The following is a 19,450-nucleotide window of genomic DNA, read 5'->3' as shown; positions in this document are numbered from 1 at the left end:
AATCGATTTACACTCAAGAAAAAAAAATCAATTTTTAACCCAACATACGATAGAAGTGCCTTAAGGAATTAAAGAACTTGCGAACTAGATGCTTTCAATACCTCCGACATCTGCCCAAATGAAGTTTCTTTCAATTCTCAGATCCATTCTACTCTGCAGGCATAATGGCCAGGAGTAGCATCTCTAGAAACATTTTCTTTCAAATCAGCTTTACTGTAAATTTCTGTTGATCCTTTAGAATTCGTTAAGAAAAATACAATTTCTGGTGGATACTAATTTTTATTTTACTTCTTCCAGAGGTTTCAGATAATTTTTCAGGAATTGGAACAGTTGATATAATCCACTGACACCTGCACTACCGTCCAAGTATATCAATTTCACTGTAAATGTTTTATTTTCATTATCAAAAAGCATACAAATTTCAAAAGTCAAAATAGGACTTATTGCATCTTTACTCGAACCAGGACGCTTACCATCACCTCCTTCGACATCCACAACATCGTTTGTGCTCTCCCCCAACCGTCGTTTCCGTCGTATATTTGTCCAGTGGTTAGCGTAGGCTTTAGCCAAAAGAGATAACGATTGGCCGGAAAATGCTTGTGTATCTGACAACGTTGATAATGATGTTCTTTCTAAATTTAAACGAAGATCTGAGAAAATTTTATCTAGATACGATGTACAATCCATAAAACTTTTAGAAGTTTGAAAGTTGTAAGTAAATGATTTGACTGGTTTATGGAGGAGCCCGGCAGTGGGTGAAGGAACAGAACGTAAAATGATGCTGGGATCGAATGTCCAGGCCAAGCCCCAACGAGTTGTGTTGCCTTGACAGAACTCTGTTTGGGTAAAGTTTGTAATTTGATTGTCTTTCAAAAGTTTTAATATGGATATCGATGAGGTTTTCTGGCCCAGCATTGTGGTATAAATCCTGGAAAAGTAGAAATTTTTTCTTTTACTCAATAATGTGTCGGAATGGATAGGAAGGGCAATGTGTTTCACAAGAAAGTATGTATCCTTGAAGTCACGAGAATTTTTACGAAAATTATTCATCTGCGAAGGTCAAAGTGTTTGCAAAAGAGCGGACTTCGAAACATCCACCCACTTTATTCTGACGACAAATCACAAACTTGAAGATGCTCAAATAACTTGAAAATAACCGTTCTTGTAATAACCTCGCTTTGAATATCGCAACATTCACTCCTTTTTCTATGAAATGACTTTTCTGAAATGAAAAATATTTTTCCACATGTGGGTGGAAGAGGGAAACTGCTTGCTTTTATAGTCATCCAATGGCACCCGCTTGCAAATGTGCAGAAATTCAAAGCAGGTGCGACACACTTTCAATTTAACTTCTCATCTTTATCGTGAAACATTCTGTACTTGTCAGCGTTAGAGCGTTAGATGAATTTACCTAATACGATCCTTAAATAACAAACTTTCTTCAAAGATTCGCCTTATAAAAGCCACCTCGCCACCTTCGCATGCTGTTTCATCGTCTATACCTGTGGATTCATTCGCGGCAGGCCTTCTGTATTCCTTCTTATCTGTTGACTGCTTTTGTGAATCAGGCTCAAAGAAAGGTGGATTACATAAGCAGAAATCGAATCGTTCGCTCACGTCGACTGTTGCTAGGAAATCTTTGAAGATTACTTTCGCATTCGCCTGATGGAATACACTCACCAAATTAGTTAAATCATTTCGTTTGATATTCTCACGGGCGTAATGAAGATTTGTGGGATTTATTTCAAGCGCTATCATTCGCCAGTTATTTTTCTTCGCTGCCAGCAGGGAATAGATGCATGAAGCTCCACATCCTAAATTATATGAAGTTTATTTCAATACCTTATTGGAAAACGATAGCCACACATCTCGATTTTTCTCATTAGTAATTGAGGATTGAACGGATATATGCCTTGGCTTTAACTTTAACCGAATTGGACTGCATAGTTGCGAGTATACACACAAAACATAAAAATTACACACGCCCAGTGCAGCGCTAAATAAATTAACGTAGAATCATAAACTCCACGGGAGTTTTCTAATGAATTAAAATCTTTCGTAATCTGCAAACATAGTAAAATTCTCACACATTTTTTCCGGCTAAATACACGGAATCCAGCAATTTTTCAAACTTCCCTTCCGCACCAAACTTTTCTATGTTACTCTCTATTGCACTCCATGACGGACGTAAGCAGTTTTTCCGTCTTCGTAATCTCTTTTCTGATGCTTTCAGTGGAAAAAACCTCGTGGTGGCAGGAAATGTATTGATTTTTTTAATGCTTTAAATTCTAGCAAGAAGTATTTCATAGTACGTAGTTTTCAATATTCTAATTGTTGTTTCTTTTTCTTACGACGCAAAAAGTATAGTAGAATAAGTCTTTAATACAAAATAATAGAGGCGGCAATGGTGGGGTATATAGGTTGGGGTGGTGCCAGAAAGATGGCCGCAAAGTGGAAGAATCTTTTGAAAAACTTTAAACGCTCGTATCTCCGTTAATATTGAGAATTTCGAGAAAAGGAGATTAATTCGTGACCACTTGTATTGGTGCTCAGAGGTGGCGGTGAGGAAGACGGGGCGGCAACCCTGTCGGTCAAACCAAAACCAAGTGGCCGAGAAGAACCTCCATAGTAGTGGTACCGGGAGACGCTGTAGTCACTTTGGCTTGCCGGCCGTGATGCAGTAGGCGAATGCTCCAAAGGCCTAATCAGTTTGATGGGGGTTGTTGGTTATGCTCAAGCGAGAAGAGACCTTCGGGCTTTGGCGTGGTGTTGCGTTTCAACACGGGTGCCGTACTCCTTAGTTCGGTAGAGATTTAGGTAGGTCTTGCATCCACCAGTATGAACGCTAAGCCATGCACTTGATATAGACTGGTACCGTTGTTGTTTGTCACAGCGGCGCTCTGGTTGTGGTCACCAAATCAATCCGTGTCTTAAGAAGACAGTGGGATTAAGTCGTCCAGACAGGTGCTCACGTAAAACCCTCAAGAACTCATTGATCACTCGTATAGAGGAGAGTTAGACCTTTAAGATGGTATATATGTTGGGTGGTCCCGATGCCGGAAAAAGAGCCGCAAAGTGGAGGAATCTTTTGAAAAACTTTAAACGCTCGTATCTCCGTTAAAATTGAGAATTTCCAGAAAAGAATATTAATTCATAATCAATTGCATAGAGGAGAGTTAGACCTTTTAAATGGTATATAGGTTGGTGGGTCCAGGTGCCGGAAAATTGGCCGCAAAGTGGAGGAGTCTTTTGAAAAACTTTAAACGCTCGTATCTCCGTTAATATTGAAAATTTTCAGAAAAGAATCCTAATTCATAATCAATTGTATAGAGGAGAGTTAGACCTTTCAGATGGTATATAGGTTGGTGGGCCCACGTCAGGGAAAAATGGCCGCAAAGTGGAGGAATCTTTTTAAAAACTTTGAACGCTCGTATCTCCGTTAATATTGAAAATTTCCAGAAAAGAATCTTAATTCATAATCAATAATATAGAGGAGAGTTAGACCTTTCAGCTGGTGTATAGGTTGGGGGCCGGAAAAAAGCGCCAGCTCGGAAATTAGAAAAAGTTTCGGTTAATTCTCATTTCTCATGATTTCTAATTTCCAAGGGTTTTTCATAATGACAAAAATAAAACCCTTGATCACATTTCAAAAGACTTATGACTTGGACTCTAGCATCTCTCTCGACGATTAACTACCTTGTCGTGGTGAGGGAGCTCAGTAAGGAGGGTCCTCCGGAAAACCAGAGGTGACACATGAAGCTAAGCGTTAATCAAAACCCCAAGCCAAGGCGTGACTACCGTGCCGAGGGCTAAATGGTCACAGGAGTTAAGTTGTGGCCGTGAACGATGAACTCTAGGTACCAGGCGACCCCCACTTTCAACTACCCTTGCCTCGGCAAAAAGGGGCTCTGCCGAAATCGACTTATTTTCTCCGGTAAAACAAAGGCTATGGCAGTCAACTATCAAGAAACTAAACACTTAAAATACAAAAAAAAAATCAACAGCACTTTAATCATGACGATCCAACCCTGAGCGAAGGGGCAACCCCGAGCTCTTCGATCAAGAACCTCAGTCTAGACCGAGAATATCCACTTATTCAAGTGGGAACTAACCTATTCCTTAACGGACGAGCCGAAGGAGTCCCCATCTGTTAGCAGTCCTGACCCCGGGCTCCAATCAGCGCCACCTGATGAGGCAAAAGTCTTACCTACGGGGAAGCATCTGTCTTCGGGCAAAACAATGCCTCTGGGCAAAACGCCTCCGAGCAAATCGCCTTCGGGCGCACCGCGTCCGGACAAAGCGCCTTCGGGCAAAACACAACCCCCGGGTTGTGGAAATGTTGATGGGAAAGGATCATCTGGGGCATCTGCGGCTAAGGCAAACCAAAGCGGAAGCGGCCTTCAAATGATCCCAACTTTTCGGTTCAAATGACTGCAACGGAGGCTCGGACAGAAACGTCCAAGTCTTCATTTGCAGCTAAGTCTTATATGACGACACCAATTCTCCTGGTTTCGATACAGAGCAGTGCGAGCAGCTTAGGAGGGAACTCCTCCTCACTATAAGGACTAGGATTACACTACGCTTTCGGTAGGTGTAGACCGTAAACGTTGCCGAAGAAAGTACGAACGAGCCGCTCAGGTAGTACTGTCCTCCTTCAATGATGTGTGGAATGGTGCACGACTGACCCTGACGGGGGTTTCCGAGCTACCATCACGCTTTCTCTGGCTTCCAGAATAGGAGCGTAATCATGCTGAGGTCCTGCAACAACTTGGAGTCCAGAATAATGTCAATACCTCCACCTGGATGCTATTAGGTAGTAAAGCAGGAGGAAAAGCCGATAGGCCGGGAACTTTCATCACCAGCGGCGTCTCAGAGCCGGATATTAAGAAGACTCGGAACCAAATGGATTACCGACTCTACTAAGAGCATGGAACCGTCACATTATAAGCGTCAGTTTTAAAAACCATCGAAGCGGACGTGCAGCCCACGACATCTACATCTGAACCGTAGATGAGGTGCCATATTTCTCAGATAAATTTGTAGCATTGTAAAGTAGCAACTGCACTTAGCAATTGTCGGATCAATAGCTGCAAGACATGTGATGTATATATACCTCATACAAGAACCATGGAATTTTGGTGGGGAATTAGAGGCTTACGGGGGTCGTCCGGTTACGCCGTTTCAGAAGATCGATTTTTTTTATATATGTCGAATCTATATGTTACTAGAAATGTACCCTATAAAGAATTTAACTCAAAACATAATCGTTCGCGAGATATAAGTCGTCATTCATAGCCATATCCATAGGCATTCATGTCCTTTCATTCGCTTACGCGGCAGAAGGGACCGTCGCCTGATTTACTGAAAAGAGATGGCCAACCAGTTTCTATCCTTTTTCTTTTACATGTTCGTGTTCTTGTGTGCCCATTAAAGCTCATTGAATGTACGTTTAGCTAATGATGTTTAATTTAATTTTTTATCTTTAAAAGCATTTTCCCAGAAGTCGTGTTTTTCAAAAGTTTTGGCAAGGACCTGAATAGAGTTTTTGGAATACTAACTGTTCAAAAAACAACTTTTTTGTTCTAACGTCCACAATTTTGAGAATTCCAACCTTTTTCAAAAAGCTCGTGTCCGCGTATAGTGAAGGATATAACCATTCCAGAAATATCGCGTTTTTCAATTTCTTCCATTGCAGTCTGAGGAAACCTGCCAAAAAGTCGGGTGTGATATTTTTACCTTAGCGCAATTAAGACCACTTCAAGATTACAAGTTTCAAAAAAAAAAATTCAATTTTTAAATTTTGAGAAGAAAGATTAACGAGCATAATAAAAAACCGCATCTCAATATCTTGTTTACTTTTTTTACAATCTATCCTTAGAAATACGCTTGAAATTCGAGTTCACAACCGGACGACCCGCTTGTGTGTAAGCCAATGAAAGTGATAGACCCCGCTCCTGCAAAATGGTTTCAAAAGATGTCCAAGGTATCTTCGTTAACGGCCTATGTGATGGCGACACCACAACGATCAAATTGACCAAAAAAAGCCAACAGGGAGATAAGAAGATTCTATGATGCTCTGCTTATTTCCCTTACGACGTGGACGAAGTTCCCAGTGGAACATTCATCAGAGCTAACCAACCTACCAAAGGTAAAGGCATGGGAATAATAGTAGGATGTGATGTTAACGCCCACCATATATGCTGGGGAAGTTCCAATATCAACGCGAAAAGATCGAGACTATTGGAGTATCTGGTAGGAACCGAATTGCAAATCCTCAATTTGAATAGTGAATCCAGTTTTTTCAACGCGGTCACATCACGGTGGCCTCCCCTGATATTGCGGCTTGGAGAGTATCAAATGATATCACGCTCGCGGAACGCAGGCGTATTGATTTCGTAATTGGCATGGATCCACCTACTTCATTTTGGAATCCACGTAAGACAGATTGGGCGAAGTTAAAAAATAGAACTGAGCGCCCGAGTTACGATCCCTGGGAAACGCATCAAAACGTTTGCTCGAATTGAGAAAACAACCCAGATGATTACAACTAGCATGAGAGAAGTTTTCGAAGAGAGCTGCCTACTCATCATGCGAAATAACGGTAAACCATCATGGTGGGACTCGGATTTGGCGAAACGCAGGGGAACGACAAGGATGCTCTTCAACCAAAGTCTGATTCACCTGCTTGCTGGATTCGATACAAAGAGGCTCAAAAAGTTCTAAAGAAGAGCATAAGGTCGGCGAAACGATCATCATGGAGATGCTGTTGCGAAGAGATCAACTTTCTTCAGGCAATCCCAAAGCTAAAGCGGATCCTTGTCAAAGAACGTAGCCAGCAGTTGGACTATCTACGTTCACAGAGCGGGAGGTACATAGAAAGCGGTGAGGAAACGGCACACCATTTGCTTAAAGTGCACTTGCCAGGCAGCATCCAAAACCTCATCTCGGGGCCGACAGACACATACTACATGCTTATATCCCAACCAACTGGCGTGATGCGAAGGTAATATTTATTAGTAAACCAGGGAAACCGACCCCTTTGCGCTAAAAGAACTAGAAAGACTAGAACGATTCATAAGGGATACATATATACCCCTTAGTGGCCACTTCACTGTAGACAACATGCCTACCAGAAAGGCAATCCACAGAGACGGCATTCCATGAACTAATGGCAAAAATTGAGAAGGCAATGTCTGATAAGGAATACCCCTTAGGCGCATTCATGGACATCGAAGGCGCCTTTAATTACGCTTCATTCGCGGCGATTTGTAACGTGGCAAGACATCATGCAATCGGTCCGCTGTCAATCAGTTGGATTCATCACATGCTAGAGTGGAGAAAGATCCACATATTGATCCGACAGAAGTCTATTGAAGCAGGGTGTGTTAGGGGTTCCCCGCAGGGAGGGGTTCTCCCTCCTCTGTTATGACTTGTGGTAACAGACACCTCGCCAGGGCTCCTGGAGGACGCAAAGGTTTCCGCATAAGCGTTTGAGAACGATCTGGCCATAATAATTATCGGCAAGATTGCGGGCACAGTATGTGACCGCCTCAATGCAACACTGCATGTAATCCACAGTTGGTGTCTTCATAATGGACTTACGATGAACGCTAGGAAGATTGAACTAGTTATGTTCACTAGGAACGCCAGCTGGGGCAGCTACACGCTGCACACCTTATCAGGGCAGAAATCCAGCTAGTACAAACAGTGAAATATTTAGGAGTACATCTCCAAGTTAACATGGAAGCACCAAATCCAGGAACAATACCGGCAATCCTGTAGGACTGCGATAGGTAAGACCTGGGGACTTTCATCAAAACGGATTCATTGGTTGTATACATCCATAATAATATGCATGAATCGTCTGCTGCCCAAGACTGAGCTTTGCTAACAACAGGAAGCTACTGACGCAGATTCAGAGGCTCCGTCGCCTAAGTATTAATAGAGCAATGAGTAATACGCTGACCGTGGTACTCGAAGCTATTCTTAACTTACCCCGAATTAAAAAAGCAGCCAACGACGCATGTAGGCTTGATACAATTGGTGCGTGGAAAGGCAATCACTCATACGGTCATGCGTTCATCTCGAAATTTCTTGGCAAACAACAGGTGGCTCTAATGCCCGCCGATCATATTGTTTCCAGATTCGTTTTCGAAAATACATACTCCGTGGTAATCACCGAAAGAGAAGAATGGTCGATAAATGGTCACGAGTCTTTTGGAATTACAGACTTAATGATCTTCACCGACGGGTCATTCATGGAAAACGGATCGGGTGCAGAGGTGTTCTCGAGACCTTCGTCCTAAGGCGCTCAAACATCGCTGGTAATGAGGAAGCTGACAGACTGGCTTGCCAAGGTTCTGAATCCATAGGGTTCTGGTGGGGCCAGAACCAGCTTTTGGCATCCGGCCATTTACTGTCACATCTACTTCGGAGGGGAAAAGCAGCCGAATGGAGAAATTTGAACTTCTGCTAACAGGCGAAAATCTTTGGGAAGGCTAGAGCGGCATTTTTGTTGTTTCTTAAGAAGTGTGGCATGAAAACCCTAGTAGGGCTTTTAACGAGACACTGCGGAGTGGTGGTCCCCGTCGGTATGCCAATGTGAGGAGGCGAAGAGACGGCCTGCACTTCGTATGCAGCTGACCGGCCTCCTCAGACCTTAGACGACGAACCTTGGTAAGGTTTTCTTCAACGAAGAGTCTGCATATTTTCTGTCTCTGGAGAATGTTCTCAGCCTGCGAACGCCGTCGACGAGAGGCCGATTAATAGTGGAACTCCGGGGATAGTACAATGGGTGTAGGAAAGGTCTGGGTGCTTGGAGCTGCGGTTTCCCCCAGTAAACTAAACTAACTTGACTCGAACATTTGATTGGTTGTATCTTCGGAATCGTAACTATTCGATGAATTTAACTTTTAGTTAAGAATGTCGTCATTCCATTCTTCAACCAAAACTGCCGTTTCTTCTTACAAGAAATAGAAATCTTCACGTTGTGAGTTGTGCCATTCGAAAAACTCATGCTCTACTTGATTTAGAAGTTTTAATAGATCTATGCTTCCTGTCTAAGCCTGAGAAAAGCAATAGAATATTGTCTTCCTCTTAAAAATCACTTTTCCCTGGTCATATTTATGACAGTGCTATCCAGACAGTGATCCGAAAGTTTCTTCCACCTCGATGCAGTACAGTCTGAGAAACCGAATCTAAAAACAGAATAGTTTTGCAGAGTGTAGCTTTTTTCAACGCAATGGCCACCTATATTTTTATACATAGCAAATTTAATGTTTTTATTTTTGTCGCTCCCAGTTTTCTTCAGCGATACTCATTGAAAATTACGATTATCTATAAGATAACTTAGTACCTTGTATGTTATATATGTATAACGGGAATATGGTCACAGCTAACATGATCCGCATCCTACAAGCCAACGTGCGGCGAAGTGCAGCAGGTCATAAGTTGCTATCACAGTTCGCTCCGTGGCCACATACCATCCCAACTTATAAAGTACTGCTACAATCTAGATTCGGGATGCGCTCGACTTCGGATTCGGGCCTAAAACCTGGCTTTGTCTGGATTTTCTGTTTAGGGATAATGTTTTTCAGTGTCTATCTAACACCGAATAAGAGGATGTCGGATTTTCGACGCTTGATGTTTTAGAGGACGCTGTCTTCAGCAAAGATTGCGTACCGTAATTTTAAAGGTCAGATCTACACCAAAGTTTCGGCGCCTAGACTGCGACGGAACCTTCGCGTCGGAATTAGTGCTGCCATCGGTGGACGGGGGCCGAATTCTGTAAGACTTTCCAGCAAGTAAACATCAATGCATATATCGCGTTCGACATAGCTGATTCTATCTAGCGGCGGACACCAGCCAGAGGCTGGTGAAGAACGGGAGATTCGCGAAGCTCTTTGCGTTCGAAGTGGCCTCCAACGTGGCTCTACCAACGGGTAGACGCCTCCAACGCGGCTCTACCCGTTGGTAGAGCCACTTTGGAGGACACTTCAGAGCGCGATGGCGGGTTATGAACCTAGGCTTGAAGGGCGGCGGAAATGCTCAACCTGTGGAGAGAATGTTATAAGTTCCGCCATTTTCCATAATGTTTAAACGACCGCAAGGAGAAATGCACGACACTGACAGAATACAGATCAACTAAAAGGAAACTGTGCAGAGCGATAACTAAAAAGTGAAGCTCGCTGTGGGCAGGAGCTAGTCGACGAGGTGGATGGGGATCTGTGGGGACTCCGCTATAAACTTATCGCAAGAAAACTAACTCGTAGCCCTGAGAAACAGATGCGCTGAATCGTGTGGATAATATTCCCTACGGATCCCATTCAGATTGGCGACAAAAGCGTGAAAGGAGCTGAAGATTACCCACATTTCACTGATTCACTGAGAATGGAATGAAAGATGTAGTCCCCTCTATAAAAAATTATAAGGCGCTAGCATCCGACCCTATCCCGGCAGAGGTATATAAACTAGTGTTTCACCATGCGGTGCACAGAGGTGTCTGCGAAGAAGACAGGACAGAAACCTTGTCCGCCAAATCAAAACTAAGTGACTAAGTGACACCAGGAAACACTGTATTCACTTTGGTTTGCTGGTTGTGATGCATTAGCCGAATGTTCCAAGGCATATCAAGACGACCAGACCCGCGTCTGCGCCGGGACTCATCTGAAGTGGCTTCGGTCATGAAACCTTACCAGGGGTATAGTGGCACCATGGAACCGGGATAGCCCCTGAATTTACATGTTTCAGGAGAGTTCCTGGAGGAACTCAGTTCGGTTGTTGTGGTTGGCCCTTTATTGGGAGCTTCATGGAGGTTGTGGCTACGTTCAAGCGAACAGAGACCTTCGGACCTCAAACGTGGTATTGCGTTTCAACACGGGTGCCGTAGTTCGATAGAGATTTAGGTAGGTTTTGCATCCACCAGTATGAATAAACTGAGCCGTTAACTCAGTATAGACTGGTATCGTTGTATTTGTCTTAGCGGGGCTCTGATTGTCGTCACAAAATCACAGCGACGTAACTGTCGGACATATTAGCTCGTACGAGCTGTATGCTTGGCCCAGTCGAAAATGCTCAAAAAGCTCATGTGGAGTCGAATCGCTGAAGTGATAGGTACTGGCGGAGACTTATCCTCAATGAAGTTCAGTTTTAAAGCAGGGAGATCCACAGTGGATGCTGTCCTAGAGGTTGTGGGTGATGTTCATTGAACTGCGACATACGTCGTTGATATCAACTAGTGCTTCTCACATAGCTTGATGTTAGAAGTGCATCCGATTCGGTATACTAGGCACACTAGAAAATTATTTCTGCTTGCCGGACTACCTATTGTGGATATTAAGGAATTATCTGACGTTAGAGGACCAAACGAGAATGGAAATTTCGTCGGGAGTAGCACATAGGCTCATGATACGGCCGGACCTCCGAAAGGTTTCTCACGATAGTCTGATACAAACTCGACAAGCCAGAAAAGCCATGTCTGGTTAGTTATGCACATGATGTTGCGTCACTTCTCGCCGGACGTATTGTTGAATAGGCGCAAAGCAGAATTGGCATATTGAAGTGACTGTTCGAAAACTGCTCATGGTTACGGAAACTCCTAGGTGGGTTTCATCATATTTTTCCCCGTTTTTGTTTTTTTTTTTTAATTTTGAACTAAATGGCAAATCCTGTTCATATTACATAACAGATTCCCGGAATTGATATAGGTTGTGTAATAGGTTGTACTTCTTCTCTGCTTCATATTGAAACTGCGCCTTGCACTTCAGGTTAGTGCTTTAAAGTTAATTTAATTTACTTGTTCACTTAGCGAGTGCATGTGCAATCAACGGAAAACGTTCCAATAACTAGAGAAAATCGAGATGCGTCGCTACTTCAGTTGCGGATACACTCGGTTGCAGCTAAGTGTAAAGTCTACAAAAGAGCCGAGGACCTACCTATGTCAATACCCGAGGGCATCCTGTCTGAAATCTGAAGAAGATTCATTATGTCTTCCAGCCATAGAATGTAATTCAATCTGAGCGGCACAGTCGGGATGAGGTGATTATCGGGGAAATCAACGTCTAAATCAAAATCACGAGACAGCAGGCACTTTGTGAGAACTTTGAGTGTGTTTTCCGACTTCATATCCACGCTGACACTGCCATCAAGTTCCTACAAAGGATATAGCATGAAATCAACGACCGGAAAATATGGTTAGTACCACTCGACTTACAAGTCTGCAAACTTTACGAAAATCGGGATATTTTATCGCTAGTTCAGTATAATCTGGTGGCACTTTATATATGTTTCGTGGGTGCATGAATCTGTTCATTGCCATTGTTAATAAGTTCCTTTTTGTTGGCTTTGAATTAGTCGGAAATTCACAAGTTAACCGCGTAAAAATGTAAACAAAATTTGACGTTTCTGATCTTCTTCTTTCCAAATGTTTTATTCAGGACGCCAAAAATATTTCAGCAAATGTGTGAGATTGTGTTGCGACGGCGCTACAATTAAAATTATAAAAATTAATTGTAACGGAAAGACATTTTTGTTTCGTCTATAAAAGTTTTCGATATAAAAACCTTGCTTATACAGGCATGATTCGACTTAGATATGAGTGAGTAAGTGCTTTGGTCATTTTCCTTTTACTACTCCAATAAGATAGTTCAGAGGAAACTTTGAACATCGTAACAGTTGTATTGTCAGATTTTAGATAAATCGGAGAAAGAAATAGCGCTACCTTTTTTGGATGCCTTCTATATTCTTTCCATTAATGCAAGTAGGAAGATTGCGATGACTCATCAGACTGAGAGCCTTGGTTTTGTTGGTCTTTACCAACTACCAGCTCCGCTGAGAACAGACACAGTAGCGACATACAAACTAAGGGAAGAGACCGTGAAATGATAATTCGTCGATAATTCGATAATGTCGGTATCACTTTCCTTTAACTAATTGCGGGATGAGCGTAGGCATCCACACATAACATTGTCGCGGTTGCACCATTTTATTCCCGTTACCGAACAAACGTGTTGAATTTGGATAACAGTAGAAAGTTGCAAACACTCGCTCACTTAAGCGTAACTTGAAGGAAGACAACTTCATTTTCCGAAGCATACATGAGTTCCAACTCAAATTTTCCACTTATTCAAGGATTAATTGACCATCCAATTGACACCCAGTCCCGTCAGCACTCCTGACGCTGGGCTCCAGTCGGCGGCATCTGCTGTGTTAAAAGTCTTACCCATGGGTAAGCATCTGTTTTCGGGAAGAAAGCAGCTTCCGAACAAACCGTAATCCCCGAGTTGTGTCAACGTTGAGGGAAAAGAATCCTACGGGCCATTTGCAGCTAAAACCAAAACGAAACGGCAGCGGTCGTCTGACGATTTTAACTGTCCAACCCAAAGGGTAGCAAGAGCTCCCTCCGGCTAAACTTTTAAATTCACGGAGGTAGCCCTCCATGAGCTTGCGTCAAAAATTGAAAAGGCGCCTTAGGCGCATTCATGACTAGACAAGACATCATGGAATCGATCCGCTATTAATAAATTGAATTCTTCACATGTTGGAATGGAAAAAGCCCTCATACTCGTCGGACAGAAGTCAAGTGAGGATGTATTAGCACCTGCCTATTGGGATGGTTCTCTCCTCTGCTATGGCCCTGGTAATGGACACCTTGCTATGGCTACTGGAGGACATAATGGGTTCGATCAACGATTTCCGCAGGATCTAGTTGTAATAATTATCGCCAAGTTTGCGGGCATAGTATGTGGAAGACTGGACTAGTTATGTTTACTAGAACATTAAATGAGGCACCGCTATCCACCTCATCATTGGCGAATATCCGGCTGGTACAAATGGTGAAATATTTAAGAGTATTATACATCTCGACTTCAAGCTAACGTAGAAGTACCATGCTCAGGCGAGTACAATGGACCACCACGGCCTGAGTGCTCAGGAGCTACAGCATCTCCCCCACCACAAACATCTTACTGAAGAACAAATCAGAAATCCTACACAATGCTCTGGTGCTCTAGGACTGCGATAGGTATGACTTACGGACTTTCACCACAATGGATTAATTGGATGTATTCATCCATAATAGAACCAATTTTGAGGTAAACATGCATCGTCTGGAGACGGAGACTGAACTTGAAAAGCTATCCTAAACCTATTCTTAATCTACTCCCCATTCATTTTGAGGTGAAACGGAGAGCAGCTAGCGACGAATATAGGCTTGATACCTTTGGCGCGTGGAAAGGCAACCAATCATATGGTCATATGTTCATATGGAAATTCCTTGACAAACATCATATAGCCATGATGCCTGCCGACCCTATGGTTTCCAAATTCATCTTCGACGAAGATACCTCGGTAAGAATTTCTTCAGCGAATAATTTGCACACTCCCTGCCTCTAGAAAATATTCTCAGATTCGCAAAAGCCTGCGGACGTCGGCGATCTACGGGAATAGTACAATGGGTGTAACAAAATGCCTGTGGCTCCCCCCACTAAACTAAGCTAACTAAGAACAAAGCAGGTGACCAGATTGTTATGGGAATTGGCAATGAAATCAGCAAAATTGATGGAGGTGGTGAAAGACTAATTGGGGTTAAAGGAATTGCGAGAATGGGACCAAATGGGCTTGAAATCATGAGGTGCTTTAATGGTTTTGATGCTCGTCAATCGCTTACGCACTTTTTTAACCACACATTTTACAAAGGAAGTCACAGCTTCGAAATTCACAATGTCGGTAACAATCCTGAAAAATAGCATAGTGAACTAAGTTGGATAAGAGCGCGGACATACATATGAGGGAAGAGGCGAAATAACAGGGAAGGAGGTCAGGGAGGATGTTTGTGTTTTTTGTTACGCACAAAGTGCTCCTGTCTCAGACAGACTAGGTAGATAACTAAGTTATGATAGCTGTTTAGCAGCTATGATAATGCCGAAGTACTTCACCGCCAGCTTCGACAAGTACATGGTTTCACCAACCTGAAAAGGGAGGACTATGGGTCTGGTTGTTGGTCAACGCAACAACTTCGACTTTCTTCAAAGCTAAGGAGAATCCACGTTCAGCCATCTGTTAACTCGTCGCATTATCATTCCCAGTTTACGCTGAGCTTGTTTTACCATATGCAGTAACCAGTGCTGCAACATCCATCCGCGTATTCGACCAGATCCAACTCATCAGGTATCTCGACTCGTAGAAGACTATTATATAAGGCGTTCCAAAGATCCAGACGAAGGATAGATCCCTGAGCCCTGATGTTAGCTTTATTCTGTGCTGTCCTTCGCGGGTCTTGTAGAGTAGGGTACGGTAGCCTGGAGTATGGAAACGATTTTCCAGTGCCTCAAGCGTGTGGCACCACCTTGCAAAATTGAAGGCGCTTCTTATATCTAGATTCATACTGAGCACCACTTGCGGACAGTGGCGACTGTGTGCTTTACCGCTTGGACAACCTCTCAATCGCAGCAATTGTGGATCATCACCATCAACGGCGCAACAACAGGTATCCGGTGTAGGCCTGCCTTAATAAGCAACTTCAGACATCCCGGTTTTGCGTCGTGGTCCACCAATTCGATATCCCTAAAAGCTGTCTGGCGTCCTGACCTACGCCATCGCTCCATCTTGGGCAGGGTCTGCCCCGTCTTCTTTTTCTACCATAGATATTGCCCTTATAGACTTTCCTCATCCATACGGATTAAGTGACCCGCCCACCGTAACCTATTGAGCCGGATTTTATCCACAACCGGACGGTCATGGTACCACTCATAGATTTCGTCGTTATGTGGGCTATGGAATCGTCCATTCTCATGTAGGGTGCCAAAAATTCTTATGAGGATTCTTCTCTCGAAAGCGGCCCAGAGCTCGCAATTTTTCTTGCTAAGAACCCAAGTCTCCGAGGAATACATAAGGACTGGCAAGATCGTTGTCTTGTACAGTAAAAGTTTTGACCCTATGGTGAGGCGTTTCGAGGGGAACAGTTTTTGTAAGTTGAAATAGGCTCTGTTGGCTGCCAACAACCGTGCGCGGATTTCATCATCGTAGCTGTTATCGGTTGTGATTTTCGACCCTAGATAGGAGAAATTATCAACGGTCTCAAAGTTGTATTCTCCTATCTTTATTCTTCCTGTTTGACCAGTACGGCTTGATGTTGTTGGTTGGTTGGTATTCGGTGCTGACGTTGCTACCATATACTTTGTCTTGCCTGGATCGCCCGGCTCTAAAACCATATTTAATTGGTGATTAGCCTCCCGCAGTACGTATTGTATCAGTCGTGGCTTGATGAGTTTCTCAAACAACTTCCTCGATGTGTCTAACATATTGAGCGGACGATACGCTGTCTTTGCTTATCAGCACAAGTCTCGTAGCCTTCCAGTGGTAGGGAAAAATACCCGCTGTCAAACATATGTTAAGTGCGCCGAGTAGTAGTAGGAGGAATTGGTGCACTTGTACAGCTTGATGAGCGCAAGTTGTGACCAGAAATAAGGCGATTAAGACAAATTGGCGTAGAGATACGCACACTTGTACAAATGGAATGCTGCTCAACAGCTAGCCGATACCCTATCTTAATATAAGGCAGATGAAAAGTCATTGAAACATTGCGGTTTTGCTGGAGAAGAGCAACTACACCATATATTATAGCTGCCGTCCAGTACAAACTTGCTGTTACCGGCATTGAAAACATAAGCGCAAGGTTATGCACTCAGTCTTTGTAATGCAGATTTAGAAATATAATATAAGCCCCATTAACGTTCACGCCCCTACAGAGGAGACGGCAGAGTCGGAGAAGCATACTTTCTACGAGGCAGTTGAGCGGACCTTTGACCCCCCCAAGTATCATATCAAAGTCGTACTTGGAGATTTCAGCAGCCAAGTAGGGACGGAGCTCGTGTTCAAGCGGTATGTCAGCTCCCATAACTTATATAAGGATACCAATGATAATGATGGCTTTAATATTTTGATGAACTGCTCAACAACCAAAATGTCGGCTAGATGGAGGTCTTGGAAGCTGAAGACGACGGATAAATGCTATCAAGTCACCAGGAGCCGATGGAATTACATCCGAATTGGTGCAGCAATTAGAGAGGTATCATGTTGCTGAGTACCATTTATAAAATATTCTCCGCTATCTTGCTAGGCTAGATTGTCACATACACTCAAAACATCATTGGACCATACCTAAGAGGCGTCACTCCAGGCAAATCAGCAACAGATCAGATTTTATCTGCGCGGCAAGCGACGGAAAAGCTGTTGGAATATGGACATCAGTTGTACCACCTTTTCATCGACTTTAAAGCCGCCTATGATAGCATAGCGAGGATAAAACTGTACATGGTCATGAGAGAATTCGGTATTCAAACGAAATTGATAACACTGACTAGGCTGACTCTGACCTGAGAGGAAAGCAGCATTCAACATCAACAACGGTCTAAGACAAGGGGATGCCCTATGATGAGGCCCTGACCTGGCCTTAGACAAAGTCATCTGCGATGCAGATGTTAATGCAAGAGGCACCACTTTCTAGCGTATGGCCTACACTAGATGAACAGTCTACCTTCATCCAGATGGAGCAGACGGCGCGAGATCTTGGACTGCACATTAATGAAGCCCGTATTCGAGAGAAGAACCTTCCAGATAATTATTGGCCCCCTATATAAGGATGGACGATTCCGTAGCGTCTATAACGATGGAATCTGTGATCGATATCACGACCGTCAAGTTGTGGATAAAATCCGGCTCAACAAATTGCTGTGGGCGGATCGCCTAATCCGTCTAGGTGAGGTTGATCTAGCCCGAAAAGTATAAAAGGGCAACATCTACGGTAGAAATTGAAAACGAGACCTTGACTGAGATGAAGCGTTGGCGTAGGTCAGGGTGCTAGGAAGCTTGTAGGATATCGAATTGGGGGACGTGTTGGCGCAAAAGCGGGATGTATGAAGTTCCTTACTAAGGCAGGAATAGAACGGATACCGGTTGAACGATAGTATCATCCGGTCGAGATTGACTTACGTGAGCGGTGATGGTGAGCAAATTCTGCTCTTCATGTACTCCACTGTTTCTTTCGAGAAAGTGCGATACCTTATCCTGGAGCCAAACAGCTATTTTGGTGGGGAGACCATCTGTTACCAGGGCCACTAGTTTGAGCAAGGGGAGTACCAGGTTTGACATGAAATCAAACGACTAAAAATAACGTTGCTGAGTCTGAGTAAGTCCGCTGGCAGGCGAAAATCTTTATGAACGAACCCAAGACGGCTGGAGCGACAGTTTTATTGTCCGTTATCATAGCAGACATGAACATTTTAATAGAGCTTTTAACAGGACACTGTACACTAAATTGTTACCTGGACAAACAATGTAAAGAAAGTGATGATACGACCCTACATTGCATATGCTGCTCAGGTCTTAGAAGAAATTTTCTCATGAAGAATTTTTTCTTAGGACTCGCAACAGATCACCATTGGTACGGATAGGTAGCGGTCTGAATGGATGCTTCAGGGAATAGATAGCACAGTGGGGCTAACATATGAGGCCTGCATGCTTGGAGATCTGGCTTTCTCTATTTCTTTATCTTTCTACGTACTTACCAGCTAGTTTTTACGTGTAAATAATTATTCCCTCTTGACTGCTTTAATTCAACGTATTTAAAGACTCATTTCGGCAACCCAGCATCCTTGCATTTTATCAGATATGGAAAGAATAATTTTTCTATAAAAATTGTTGGCACAGCATTTACATGAGACTTTAGGTCTTGTTAGTGCTTCAGGGGGTTGAGAATCTATTCTGCTTTAACAATGAGCTTAAAGGAGATTTAATCTTTTATCTAGTTCCTTCTTGAGAATCTGTACAGTTTCCCTATTATCGTCTTATCTAAGGCACTTGTCAATTTCCTTTACATTTTATCACGTATACATCAAACTGCCCCTTCTGTGAAACTAGAAAAATATCCCGAAGTAGTTCTTAGGCCACTTTGAGCAAGGCCAATACTTCCATCTTATACAAAATACATACTCGAAGTCTGAATGACACTGCAATGGCGAGTTGAAGACGTTTAGTCCAACCCAAAAGCTGGAGGGTGGGACAATTTATTAAAAGGAAGACATACGACAGGATGGAAGCCCCTGTAAATCGAACAGGATAATGAACTAAGGAATCGACATCTTGTCACGCTCTTCTACGTTCTACAACGTCTCATGAAATTTTCAAATAGAAAGTGAACATTCATCTCGGCCAGCAGCCTTTTCACTTTTCGTCCCATTTTTTTTTCATACTCCTTGGAATTTTTCGCTTGAAAAGAAGAGAAATTAATTCCACTCCTGGGAACCATAAAACCACGAATTGACTTGGACACATCTTATTTTGTCTGTGGCTCGCTTTGCTGGATACGTTCCGTTCAGTCAGCACTTTATTAAATGGATTTTCCGGAGGTTTTTTTTCGTCTTTTTTTTGTGAAAATACGCGCGGTTTATGGGGA

The 19,450-nt window shown here is 43.2% G+C and overlaps 2 protein-coding genes across 2 annotated transcripts in view; both read right to left on the bottom strand.

The window, feature by feature from the left end:
* LOC119647024 (nephrin-like) overlaps positions 1–19,450 on the bottom strand; it is a 319,705-nt gene that overhangs the window by 81,695 nt on the left and 218,560 nt on the right. The window lies entirely within an intron of this gene.
* LOC119661463 (U6 small nuclear RNA (adenine-(43)-N(6))-methyltransferase) lies at positions 280–12,387 on the bottom strand. The gene is made up of 4 exons (XM_038070824.1): positions 12,212–12,387; positions 11,934–12,150; positions 1,412–1,814; positions 280–928 (listed from the first exon to the last, which is right to left on the bottom strand). Exons 1-4 carry the CDS (start codon positions 12,314–12,316, stop codon positions 280–282), a joined length of 1,374 nt encoding a protein of 457 aa, XP_037926752.1. The 5' UTR covers positions 12,317–12,387.

Source organism: Hermetia illucens, chromosome 1 (genome assembly GCF_905115235.1).
Source record: "Hermetia illucens chromosome 1, iHerIll2.2.curated.20191125, whole genome shotgun sequence".
NCBI lineage: Eukaryota > Metazoa > Arthropoda > Insecta > Diptera > Stratiomyidae > Hermetia > Hermetia illucens.
Note: the sequence above shows the minus strand (reverse complement) of the source record. Positions and strands in the feature narration are given on the sequence as shown.